Source organism: Drosophila erecta, unplaced genomic scaffold (genome assembly GCF_003286155.1).
Source record: "Drosophila erecta strain 14021-0224.00,06,07 unplaced genomic scaffold, DereRS2 tig00000126-arrow-pilon, whole genome shotgun sequence".
NCBI lineage: Eukaryota > Metazoa > Arthropoda > Insecta > Diptera > Drosophilidae > Drosophila > Drosophila erecta.
Genome location: NW_020825209.1, coordinates 12,979,474 through 12,993,107, shown reverse-complemented (window position 1 = coordinate 12,993,107; position 13,634 = coordinate 12,979,474). Strand labels below are relative to the sequence as shown.

The following is a 13,634-nucleotide window of genomic DNA, read 5'->3' as shown; positions in this document are numbered from 1 at the left end:
GCCTCAACTGTTTGTGCCTGATTCACATTGCCATATGGTGTTTGTTTGCATAGTGACTATAGCTCGATAAACGGATGACACTATCCCAACACCGGATGTTAGATAGGCCTTCAAAGGAAAGAGCATGAGATGATGGCGCTTGAAAGCACAGATTGGGTTGTATTCTTAACAATTTCAGTCGTTTTGGGTTTTTTTTTTTTCTGGGGTTTTTCTGAATATCTACGGCAATTTTTGGATATGCCAATGCGTTTTAAAAGGTCCTGTTTCGGTAATCCTTTTTTAAACCTCTCTGCGGAACTTCTTAGTGATCCTTTTATTTTCCAGTACTTTCTTCTAATTTCTATAAGATGTAATCTGCTTTTAATTTGTATTTTTTGGGCAACATGTTCTGCCTTTTCAATGCAGATCCCTCAAGAAACCATAATAGAATTGTATAGAGGCTTCACCTCAATCACTGAATGCCACCTTTATAATCTTTCCTGCTCTCTGTAATCTTCCCACCATTCTCACATCGTTAAATGGAATTCCATTCATGATCCCCACGATTACTGGACGTCCATTGATGGGGGGAAGCGCTGTTTAGGTTTCATTTAGTCAAATGGAAAGTTGGCCAAATGGAAATCGCCCGCCATAAAATATCCATAAATAGTTTAAATTAAATGATCTATCTAACGTTCGGTCAATCAAGGTACGATGTTGACTTATTTTTTTGTTGTTGGTCGAAAGTGAGGTTCCGGCGGGCGGCCAAGTCAGCGGGCATTAAGGCGATCGTAAAAAATTTGGATGATCTCTTAGCCCAAGGGGGCAGGGCACGAGGCACGCTTCGGTTTTACGATCCGGGCCAATCAGGGGAATGACGAGCACGCAGCCAACAGAAATTATCCCCTGCAGCTAGACGATAGTAACGTAGTAACGAGAGACGCAAGGCCCCACACACGCAACCCAAAGATCACAGATCTGCAAGGGAATACCCATGCCCATACCCGATGGCACCCAGAACTCGAAACCAATCAACCAGCAAAGAAGTAACTAAATTTGGTTACAAATTATGCACAAGACAACGGGGATGCCCACGATCGGGGGTGAGGATCAGATGGGATCAAGTTAGATCAGATGGGCATAATGATTCAATCGGAGCGGTCGTTTGATCTAAACATCGCAGTCACCCCTTGATGGATGAGCACTTTAGCCGGAAAGGAGTGCCAAGTCATGGATATTTGAGTTTGGAACTCAAAAACCCATCCTTTGCCCCAAATGGTCCTTCAAATCCCGGGCGGGATTAGCCGGGGAATAAAAGAAAAAGAACAACAAAAAACACTGTGCAAGAGACTCGCTTGTCTGATGTTTGATTTCTGATTTCCTGGCTCAAGTGGCCGAGGACAAAGCGATCGACACTTGACACACTCGGACTCGATTGCAAAATCACCGAGAATAGACCTCCAAAAACTCGAGTCTGAAGTGCGAGAGTCGCGGCTAGTCGACTTATGAGGTAACCCAAAACAGCAAATTAAATGTCGGTTCGTGAAGTCAGAGATTCAGAAATTCAGAAATTCAGAGATTTAGGGGTTCAGAGAGGCGGGGACCCGACATTGACATAATGATTCTTGGCCAGGCTTGGGTTTCGCCGCCCGGTTCCGGCCAACAGTTTTTGACTGCCATTTGAGGAACTTAATGAGCAACAAACTACAGCCACTCAAACTGCAAACAACGAACTACAAGCTAAGCAAGCACACACGAAAAAAGCAAAAAGCATACACCAAAATCTCTCGCCCACCCAGGCAACTTTGTCTTAAAGGCCAGGCCAAAGACAAAAATTCTTAATTGCCGGGCCTTTCGGCGATATATATTTGCTGTCAGACGGTGCAAAAACCCCTCATGATGTAAGCTGCCCAATTTGTCTTCACCTTTTCGTACATCAGGTTGGTCCAGTCCGGTTTGCTTTGGTTCGCTGGCGTCTCTCTAGTCGCCAAACCCATCGCATCTCACATCTCGATTCATAATAATTCACTGGCCAAAAAATGCGCATGCGCAACTATTTGGCATTCGGTATTCGGTATTCGGCATTCGAAATGTGATCACATTCGGACATTCGATCGCTTGTCGCCCCCATTCATCATATTCCATATCCATCGAAACGGATCTCCACAGATTTTTTGACAAACTTTCGACAGTTCCAGCAAAATCACAGGCTTATGTGCACATAACAAAATGAAACCCTTGATGACTAAATGCCATTAAATGTAATGAGATTTAAGTACGCACCGTTGATACCCCTGACCCACTAAATGTACATATCTTATGTGTGTGTTTATGATGTCAAATATGCCATCGTGTATCTCATAAATACATTTTTGATTAGGCCCATCATCAGACCGCCCGCATCCGAGTTGATTTCGTTAATAGGCGACAATCGTCGAAGGCATTTAATCGGATCCGCTTGGTTTCCACTCCTCGAAATCACCCCTAACTTTTATACACATACATGCATACATACACGTACATATGTATATTATATTGGGTCTGTGAAGCGCCGTGTTAATTTGATAATAATGCCCGCCGTTGAGCAAAAAACTAATCATCATAATAACGATGATTTCACGCCTGCTTGGCGATCGCTAAAGATCGCGAAAATGCGATGGTAACTCTGCCATTATGATGCGGATAGATCATTCTTAACAGATGTTGAATACATTAAAAAGTGGCGGTCTAAATGTTCATTTAATGATACCAACATTTGCTATTAATCGCTTGAACATTTTTTCAGCCTGAACAGATTATCTCTAATGATCGCAGATTAGGTTGGGTTAAGTTTTCGGACAGAGATGAAGGGATTTTATGTAGGGTCCTAATTAAATGATCATTTAATTTGCTGATCTCTACAGATCACTTGGGTATTGAAATGCACCGATGCAGCTACATCGTTCCGATTTGGTCGTAAAAGATCTGAATCTCTGCCAAATCTCTGCCTGGCGGATCGCTTGAGATCAATGCGAGATCAAACTGCGTAATACCCATGACTGTTGAGGCATAATCCAAGTGAAACTTCAGCATTTCATTGTCATCAGCCAACGGCATCGGCGGCAGTCAACTTGAATGGTTTCATTTCACCCACAACCCACATGCCAACGACATGGAGCCGGAGCTCAAAATGGTTGTGGAGACGGAGATGGAGATGGATGTGAAGCTGGAGACGGAGCCACATCATCCATCAACCGCTGGCGAGAGGGGCTGAGCAATTAATAAACAAATAAAATGGCAACTACAATGCGGGTTCATGACCACAGCAAGCATCTCATCTGCGAGCCAGCAGCAAATTGCGTGCGCGAACAACTAAATTTACAAGGCGCCTGGGCCTGGGAATCACTCTGCTCCTCAAGATGCAGATATAGATGCAGATGCAGATGCAGTTGCAATTACAGATGAAGATCGAGCCGGTATGGGGCGAAAGATGGGACCAACCAAGTTGCAACGCTGTGTGCAATTAATTCACTGAGCAGTGGCGACAAAGAGACAAAAGATCGCCTCGGGCAAATGCCTCACGATCAACACGCAAAGAGTTTGTGAATCAAATATGAATGGAGAGATCAGCACATCACAAATAAAGCATAAAAACGTTTGCAAAAATTATAGAGATTTGTGACCCCAGACTAGTGTGTTCGAGAAACCAAATTAACCTTTATAATTACGTTTAGAAATCGTTACAAAAATGACTAGATCCATTAAAATGCCTTTTTATTTCAACTGGAAGTCTTAAATATATGTTTGGGAATTTTTGATGGCCAAGTAAAATGATTTATTATCTTTGCATTTCAATTAGCTGATTACAAATGGGTGCACTATGAAATATCTCATATTGCATGGAGCAACGACGATTATCCTTAACCTTTGTTAGGGGATCATCTATTTTGTTTCTACTTTGAAATACCCAAATGAGTTACCTGCCTGCCAAAAGGATGAAATGCTATTTCTTTTTTGAGTAAAGACGATCCTCACAACTGGTAAAAATGTATCTCGAGGATCGCACACCTCTGCTTCATTTCCCATTCACCTTGGGATCCCTTCGCCTGTCATCTCCACTATCTGTGTTTGATCAACTGCCAGCTGATCGATGATCCATTCCGTTTCCCCAGCAATTTGTATGCCTGGCATTTAGTATGTTATATACCGCCGTTTTCGTGGCCCTTTGGCGATCACTTGACACACTCTTACTCTCCCCGCCTGACGACTGTCGCCTGTCGAAATAAATAAATGAACTGTCCAAAATTGATCGGGGATGGGTGCCTGACGTCGATTCGGTTGTCCATTTTGGGAACTGAGGAACTAGGAGCGATTGCATACTCATGAATATTGAAATAATCAAGGGGTTCACAATGAGGGGGCAGTATATGACAAACGACGACGAATCGACTTCCGAGCTATCGAATGTCACCATTTGGCGATCGTTGAAATGAATGAATTTCGCGCCACGTTTTCCCGATACGCGTTAGTTGTTGAATGCCAATTGGGGTGCCTGATAAACGCTTGATAACGAAACCGAAATCGAAATCAAAAACGAAAACGACAACGAGACGAAACTCAAAAATGCAGCCAAAGAAGCGCCGTGTTTTTGTGACTCAGAGATTCTTTTGGCGGTCTGCCCATTCATAACCAATCGCAACGAGCATATCTTTCGCACATTCAGTTACCCTGACCTACGACATAATCCGCCGAAAAATGCGCTCACACGAATATAGCTTAATATTATATAGATACATATATATAGCCATCTTGGTCTATGACGAAACCGATCGTATATTTTTATCATGGCCAAGAGATATGCGTTTGATAGAGCCCGTGGCATTTACTCGTAAGTGTGTACATATATAGCGACATGATTCACACGTTTCCCCAGAACCAAAGTGATTAATTTGAAAAAGAATTCTTGAAATCAGGACTCTGCTTACTCACTGAACTGAAGGGCTTTCTAGGTTGGGAATACATATAATATAGTTGTGGAAATCTACACAATATTTTAAAAGCCAGGAAGTTTATATTTAATATAAAACAGCGCCATCCGTACAGCCCATAAATTTTCGAATAACAATGAAAGTTTCTGTGACTTTTACGATCCATCCCCAGCACATACGAGTACATCCCCCCTTTGCTTAACACTTCCCCCAGCGACCTTTGATGAACTTACCGATCTGGCGTTGATATCTTCACTCGGTGCGCGTTCTTCTGTTCGGTTTTTGTTGGTTTCTGTTGGCTTTTGTTGGTTTTCCTCAGCTGCGGCCGGAACCTGGGAACGGAAAAAAGGAAATTGAAAATGAAATATGCATACATGTATGTAGACAGATAGATAGTTGGGCTTTTTTCTTTAGTTATGCGATAGATACAGTGAGTGTGACATCATCGGAGACGTAAGTCGAAAACGGTAAATGGAGTTTTATTTGCTTTTTGTCATTGAACGTGAGTGAGCGTTCCACACATCGTGGAGAACTAGAGAACTGGCGAGAGAGATGGCGCGAGGTGGTGGTCTAAACAAATAAGTCAATAAATAAAGGCGTTAACTTGCCTCGAATGGCCTACGTAAATATGCGTTGAAATGAGCGAAAAGAAACGACTAAAAAATAGTGCTGATGAATACGAAAATGGAACCGTACTGAAGTGGGCTAAAGTCTCGGACCCAATCCAAATCCCCTGTTCCAAGCCCAAACCCAAACACAAACCCAAGCCGAAACCCAAAACCAAGACCAAAGTCAAAGCCCAGACTCACAATCGGTGTAGGCTTGTTTCGCAATCGCTCATAGACTTTTGCCACAGAAGTTGGCAATAAGCTAAAAGCTGACAAATGTCTGACAAGCGGAAATGGCAAGAGAGTTGGGAAAACACCACGTCCAAAATACACGAAAATTCGCACGCAATCTAGCGGGGATTCCGATAGAAAAACGAAACGGAACCGCCACCAAAGAATAGTTTGGGTGTGTCCTGCGCTTTAAAGTATTCACCATTTTGATTAATAACCCATTCTGATACTTTATAACATTGGTTGGACGTTCGAAACTATCGAAGTAAAAGCCAATATGGACCAATACATCTTTATCTTTTTGTGCGTTGGCTTGACACCTTCTTGTTTCTGGTTTCGGCTTGAACCTTGGCCCAACCATTTCCCATGAAGGTCGCTCAGCGGGTGAGAGGGTCTGATGGGCAGGTAAGAATTGAGCAAGGTCAATGCCACATATGCAGAGTGCTGCTCTGACCTTTTTAGGGAATCTCCGGCCTTTTTTCGAGTGCGTGACGAATGCCTGCGCATGCGGTAATCAAGGTCAGCTAACAACTCAGCCCACCACCCCCAGCCATTTCCCCAATTGCCGGCTACTATTCACTAATAAGAACAGCTGACGTGACTCAATCTCCTGGTAAATAATAATAAAAAGAGGCGCCACCTCGATGGGTGGCCTGCAAAACCATGAGTCATGAAAATGTTGGCAAAATTCAGTAAGGCAAAATTAATAATATTGCCATAGAACATTCACAAGTTCCTTAATTAAGCGCCAGACAACCAACGATGCAAAGAAAGTTTATAGAATGATTTATGACTCAGCGTTTGTGTCTTTTCGTTGGTATTTATTTAAAGCATAACATGGACCTCTACTCCATACCCATACAGGATATAATAAATAATCTTTTGAAGACTGCTCTATTTTTGTTGCTGCAGAAACTGGAACACCTTACAAACAGTTCTTATAGCTTTGTTTGACCAAAAGTTTCATGCCTTTAGAACAATGAACGTTGGAATGACAAATCAGTACTAGCTTGCTTTACTTTACTATTATATTTACGGTCAGGAGGGAATAAAGCCTTTATCGATCTACTCAACTTCAAAGTTCTACAGTCATAAATTGATCTACCCCTAAGTGCTTAAAACTGGATCTGGAACCTTATCCCTGGTCGTATGACATATGTTACGGACATCCATATATGGATGTATGCATATAGCCGCGTCATTTGTCATTTGTCGGTCTGTAAGTGGAACTTCAGATAAGCCCCATAAGCAATGGGACCAACCGAGCTGTCTCACAGCTTGTTCACTCGTAATTCCTATTTGTACATATATACACATATGTATACATATATATATTTACATCGGGGGAGTTGGCGAGCCAAGGGGTACTATATAGTGTTCATTCGTTATCGGGGGTGTCGTTGCATGTGGAATTATAATTGAATGCGCTTATGTGTTTATGATTTACACCATTGCATTCCAGCACAGATATATCTGCAGTGTGTTTCATCTGCAGACGGATCGAACGATAAGTTCCAACTACCATGCCAATTCCAATAATAATAATAATAATAATCATTATTTTGTGCTGTCTGTTTGCTTGTTTGTTTGTTTGATTTTTGGGTCTTTCTCTCTCGCTCAAATCAGACAATCGAATTGCTATTTGGGCATTAGATTTCTTTTGTTTCCCTGTATATATGTATATAGTATTGTATGTCTACTCTTTTTGCCGATTTGATTTTGAGTTTTGAATTTCTGTGTTTCGGCTGCGCGACACGCAAATCGATGGTTGCCACCCTAACGGACCAAAACAACAACAATGCCACTAAAAATGTACGTTAAATTCTGCGCTTACTTTTTCTGCACGCGATGACGGCAGAGGCGGTACCGAAAATCGGTATCGGCCAGACAAGGAAGCTCGTTATTATTATAGCGGTAAGTGTGCTACAAAAAACAACAGCGATGCAAAAACACCAATCTTTTACCCTTCTTAATATTCATTCACTTGAAGCACGCCGAGCACACAGCTGGAAATCACTAAACACCAAACAACAATAACAACAACAAAAAATAAGTATGCAAGTAGAATTAGCACAAGTCGAGGAGCAGCGACGGAAACGGAAACGGGGAAATTGGGAATTATAGTGGCACAGGATGTTCGGGAGCGTGGACGCCACCAAATAGCGCGAGAAGGCGACTCCGCGAGACCGCAACTCGGCAACTCCGCAACTCGACGGGCGACCATATGACCGCAGACTAACGTGGCTCAGCTCCAGACTTTTCGCAACACGCACCAGCACCGCAGGGTTGCAATATCCACCTCCACCTATTTGCCAGCAGCTTCCGCGCAAGTCCTTGCCCAACTATTCCGATTCCGGGAGAGAAGCGAAAAGAACGAAAGAAGCAGCTGAAGGCATAACGCATTACAATAGTTGGACGCCAGGGCGAAGGCACAGTGGATCTAGTATTCAACAATAACTATTATTTTCAACTAAAAAAAATATAATTCTTCAAACATGCAATACAAAAACAGGGTATTTATTTAAATGATAGATGCTTTATAAATGATAGATGATAGATTCTTATAGAGCAGTTTATAGATAAACAAGAAGTAAAACCCATGCAATGTATAAATTGACACTGCTTAGGCTTTAATTACATTAATAATTGGGATTATGGATTAGAAATGCTTCAAATCGAAACGCGAACATTATAATTGCTAGGCCAATTAAATCGCAGGTAAAGCCAACAGTGGGAGGTAAGTGGGGCACATTCATAGGTACATATGTGCGTTTCTGTGGCTACCACTGTGCATTGATTTCTGGAAATTATGGTAAACCCATAAGCGCTGTCTCTGCGCCAGTGTGCGTGAGTGCCAGTGGGAAAGAGAGGGGCGCACGAGAGAGATGCGGCGAACTGTGGGAGGAGAGGCGCATGCGTTGCGACCGCTATACGCGATGGGAAAACATATGGAGGCCCAGCCCAAAAGGCAGATTTAAAACTCAATACTCAAGACCCCTGGACTTCGGAACTCAAGTCCCGCAACTCTTGACGCTTCTGTGTGTGAATGTGCAAAAGTGTTAGTGCTTCACCCTTTATCAGTTTAGCATTTTCCTTATCAGTTCGACAACTGACGGCCTGAGACTTTGAGAACCGGGAGTTCTCACCATGAGATCTCTGCTCTCGTAATTTCTCTAGGGGATTCGGAGAGGAAACAGGGAGAGAGTGCATTTAATATTCCTTTCACTCTTTTTTCTCAGCTTGTTGTTGTTGCGCGCGTCCAACAGGCGTAAACAGCTGTAAATCGTTTGTTGACACACGCACAGCTGAGGTCAAAATAAAATTCGATTTGAAAACTATATTCTATTGCATGTTAAAAATAATAATAATAAAATAGCCACAAACATAGCAAGACTAATACTGATAAGAAGCATTTTTTCTTTGAATATTTATTTTTGGTTTTAGTTTCCTTAGTTTCCTTAGTGTGAACTAAATCTGTGCCCGCATCTGTAAGGCGATCCTGTCAGCGTTTTGCCTTATTGCTTTTAATTGGTAAGCCGAAGAATTTGAGGGCGGATGAGCGATTTGGAGAGGGTTATTTTCGAGGGGGCAAATTTATGGTGTGCAGCGGATTTTAATTTTATTCATCAGCCGATTTCGCGGAAGCCCCCCGTCCACAAGAAAGTCATCGGAAAGCAAACAAAGCCAAGGGAACTTTGCCATTCTTGTTGACATGACAAACCCAACGCGTTCTAGGAAATCGACACACGAACTTTGGCACAAAGCTGCAGTGGCAAAGTGCAACAAAAAGTGCCGAAATCAACAAGTGCGTGTGCCTGATAAAAGTGGGTGATATGATGCATACACAAGCATATGTACATACATTGGATGGTTTTTTTGGTGACCCACTCGATAGGGCATGTGTGCCAGACAATATTTCTGGGCTTTATCAAGCGAAAGAACGATAAGGCAACATACAAAACACAACACACAAATCCACAATCGCCAAACATGTGTAACGCTCCCATTTGTTTTTATTCCACTGATAAACATAGTGTCTGATTAAATCAACTCAACCATTTGTCGGGTCTCGTCGAAATGGAAAAGGAAATGACTAAATGCTGCACCATCTAAGTCGTCTTTCTCAAAATATTACACATTTGAATACAAACCTTTCGCAGAGCTCCGCCAATCAATTGATTTGTATGCAAATTTTGGGTTTATTTTTCTCGTTCTCGTTTCTCGTTCGCAAGTATAACAATTGTGGGAAAAATCTCATTGATATATATCTTACTAAATCATATCAATATTGCGTGTATATTGGTTCAAAAGGCACTTCACTCACTTCGCGGTTTCTATTCGAAAAAAGGGTTTCTTTTCGCACACTGGTTTCATAAGAACATAAACAAAAAATCCCGCGTCACGGCCCAAAATCGATTGGGTTGTGAGGAGTATATATGGCAATCATTATAACAATATATCCTCTTGAAAGAAATCAAATATCATCGTGTGATATCGTTTCCCCGCAATTTAACGCATGTTTTCGAGACAATTTTCGAAAAGATCTAACGGAAACCGAGACACAACCATCAGCGCGCGGTGTCGGTTGAAAAATGTCAAAAAAATGGGTTGCCGCTGTTTCTTATATAGGCTCTACCGGCGCCCACTGCTTCTCTCTCGCGACGACGACGCCGACGTCGCTGTTAAGGCTCTCGCGCCATGTTAACACGCTGTCTGGGGATTATGTTAAGCATTCTCACAACACCAAGTAATTTAAATTGAATATACTTTAAATGTAAAATATATTTTTTAAAGTCTTTCAAGTCATTTGCTGGATAAATAATTATAATTTCTTTAATTTATTGATTCCTTTACAGAATTAAAATTATAAATATAACATTAATAAAGCACTGCATGAATAATGGACTGCATGAATAATGGACTAAATCGGGTAAGCTCTAAATATATATTCAAATATTGTAGTTCAAGCATGGATACATTGTGCATATATTTTAATTCGCTGATTCAAATTTTCATTTTGGCGGCAGAATCTCTCAGCAATAGTTTAACATTGAGAGATATTTATTTACGGGCATGTTGTTAACAGTAATAGTGCCAACAGCTCAGAGAAAACAATTGGAAGGGGTAATTCTTAATGGCAAATAACTTTTATTTCTAGACAACTTGTAATGGAGTGTTGTTTTATGCTGCTTATTCTTATTTATTTTAATTTTTACTGCGTAAGGGGTTAAGATCCCCTTTGCTGCGCCTCTTCAAATTTTGTTGTTACAGTTATTTAATCTTTAACAGCGCTCGCCGATTAAGGGCTGACACAATCTGCTTGCTTTAATACGCACTTTGCAGTATTTAAATAAATAAATTCGCATTTGAATAAATAATTGGGTGCGAAATATAACAAAAGTTTATTAAATTATTTAAATTCTTTAGATTTTATTTTACATGAATTTTTTTTTACTTAATCTCAAACATTTTATACAACTAGTTTCTCAACCTTTTCTTATTACAAATATATCTGAACTTTTTTTTTGGTACATTTAAATACAGATCTGAACTTTTTTTGGTACATTTAACAAAATACAATAAACATTTCCTAGAAAATATATAATATTAAATACGACGTTAGCAAAAACCTAACTCAATGCCCATCAAATTCGATGGCTAACATTTCCGCATCGACGTCGTGCCAAACGGAACCATCTCCGGAGCCACCGCCTCCCTCCTGACCTGTCCTTGCGGCTGGTGAGGAGGATGCCTCTCGAGAGTTTTCGTCACAATCGTCAGTCATCCATTCCGCATTCGATGTGCCACAGGGCCTGGCCAGTCCATTGGTGGATGGCTGGTTAACCACCTTAATGGCGCCACTTTCGTCCAGGACAGGCGATTTATCAAAGCAATTGGAACTACTCAATAAACTGATTCCTCGCAAAGTGCGCTCACACTTGGGATTTTTGCTGAAATGTTGAATATAGATATTATGCCCTTATAATAACTGCCGTCAGTTATCATCTGTCAACTCACCCCAATGCCTTGTAATAGTACTCCAGCGCCTTGATGGGTTCCTTTTGAGCTCGCAGTATATCGCCGAGATGGGTGAACAGATTGCCCTGCGGGAAGAGGGAAACGTGATCCTCGAGCAGTTTAATGGAGGTCTGGGTTGCACCCTCGAGTTGACAGATATCGGCCATTAGGGCCACCGCCGGCGTGTAGTTGGGATCGATCTTCAGTGACTTTTCGGCAAACTTGCGGGCAGTCTTTTTAATCTTCGGATCCGGTGAATGAAACAGCGTGCGACCAAACATCTGTCGATAAAAGCTATTAAACCATGTCTCTGCGAGTATTGAGATTCAAAGCACTACCGTTAGGCTCCTGGGCGAATTTCGAAAGATGCGTAGTGTCCAGTTGCATATGGCATGGGCCTCCTTGAATCGCTTCTGAGCCAAATAGCTGTGGAAGAGTCCCCTGTAGACCTCGAAGCGATATGGTACCACAGTTTGTGCTGTGCGAAAGGCCTCCGCCGCCTCCTTGTGCCGCTCCAACGAGATCAACAGGCGGCCGCGCAGGATTAGGGCTTCGTGGTGACGGGGCTCCGCATTAAGGCATTGATTTACGAAATTCAAGCCCCGCTCGAATTTCTCCAAATCGTACATCATGAGAGCATGGACAAACCAATGACTTGCAGTGTATTTGACATCGGAGGTCACCTGTGCATACAGGCGATCCATATCCGAGTTGCCATCACTGGCCTCCTGTCCACGGACCACCGCCAGCAGTCCGATCGCCTCCACGTTGTCCGGATTGGTATCAATCGCCGCCGCGAAGAGCTGCTCCGCTTGACAGTAGTTGCCGTGGTAGTAGTAGCACCTGCCCAGAGCCATCATCAGGTGCTCATTGCACCGCAGCGTGGTGGTGTCCTGCAGCGTCTGGAAAGTGCGGGCCGCGTCCAAGTGCTTGCAGTCAAACATCTGGGCGAGGGCCTTGATCCACGTGCTCAGCCAGTCGAAGTTGCCTGGCATCGCGGCAGCTAATTGGGATTCGTTTGGAATATCATAATAGGAAAAGTGTGTATATTGACAACTACCGTGCATCACCAGCGAGTTGACCTCGTTGCCATCGACTCCCAGATGCAAAAGGGCCTCGATCACCTGCAGAGCCATTGGGCACTCGCGGAGCACTTCCTTGTAGGCGAGCACGGCGTCCGACTTGTTGGGGAAACCGAATCCGTTGCCTTGATGCAGCAGCCTGGCCAGCATGAGATTCATACTCGGCGAACGCAGTTTAGCGGGCACCTGGAGCAAAGTGGATACGGCCATGCCGGGATTCCCGATCTCACGATAACACACGGCGGCCCGGCGACGCTGCTCCGCATCCTCGAATTCCGGATAGGAACTTTCGATGGCCACCAAACAGTTGTACTTGTGGCGCGCCATGAGTCGCCGTTGGTGGGTAATCTCCTCAAAATTCCTCAGAGCTGCGCGATGGTGTCGCTCCTTGTATTGCGAATTCACTAGATAGAGCTGCACCTGGTATTCAACCTCCAGAGTGGCCACATAGCGATCATTCTTCAGCACGGTTTTCAGCAGTTTCGCCTGCCCAATTAGATTGCATTACATGCCATGTGGTATTATATTGAAGATAATCGGCTATTACCGCTGGAATAACGCACTCGTAAAGCTTGTGATCGTAAAGCTTCTTAATATTCGCAAATAGCGCGTTCTCCATCTTGTGCACGACTATCAAAAATGCCTAACAGGCTGCACTGGTTCCAGGGAACTGGTTTCGATTCCAGCCCTAATATAAATCATTTCTGGAAACCAAGAATATCGAATTTTCCGATATCGATTCGAAATCT

The 13,634-nt window shown here is 42.8% G+C and overlaps 2 protein-coding genes across 2 annotated transcripts in view; both read right to left on the bottom strand.

Moving 5' to 3' along the window:
- Positions 1 to 10,420, bottom strand: part of LOC6551596 (GAS2-like protein pickled eggs) — a 49,356-nt gene extending 38,936 nt beyond the window's left edge. Inside the window, exons 1-2 of the mRNA XM_026982228.1 lie at positions 9,937 to 10,420; positions 5,180 to 5,278 (exon numbers count right to left, since the gene is read on the bottom strand). The gene's annotated coding sequence lies outside the window, so the exon portion shown is untranslated. The remainder of the gene's footprint in view (positions 1 to 5,179; positions 5,279 to 9,936) is intronic.
- Positions 10,421 to 11,276: 856 nt separating this feature from the next.
- LOC6551594 (anaphase-promoting complex subunit 7) lies at positions 11,277 to 13,579 on the bottom strand. The gene is made up of 5 exons (XM_001978423.3): positions 13,433 to 13,579; positions 12,864 to 13,371; positions 12,142 to 12,806; positions 11,804 to 12,084; positions 11,277 to 11,736 (listed from the first exon to the last, which is right to left on the bottom strand). Exons 1-5 carry the CDS (start codon positions 13,502 to 13,504, stop codon positions 11,421 to 11,423), a joined length of 1,842 nt encoding a protein of 613 aa, XP_001978459.1. The 5' UTR covers positions 13,505 to 13,579; the 3' UTR covers positions 11,277 to 11,420.
- Positions 13,580 to 13,634: the final 55 nt, after the last annotated feature.

Excerpts from the sequence above, each read along its gene's own strand:
- LOC6551594 (XM_001978423.3), bottom strand. The coding sequence starts at position 13,504 with ATGGAGAACGCGCTATTTGCGAATATTAAGAAGCTTTACGATCACAAG. Across the intron at positions 13,372-13,432 it reads ACGAGTGCGTTATTCCAGCG|GCGAAACTGCTGAAAACCGT; the intron begins GTAATAGCCGAT and ends CTAATTGGGCAG. Across the intron at positions 11,737-11,803 it reads TACTATTACAAGGCATTGGG|CAAAAATCCCAAGTGTGAGC; the intron begins GTGAGTTGACAG and ends TCAACATTTCAG.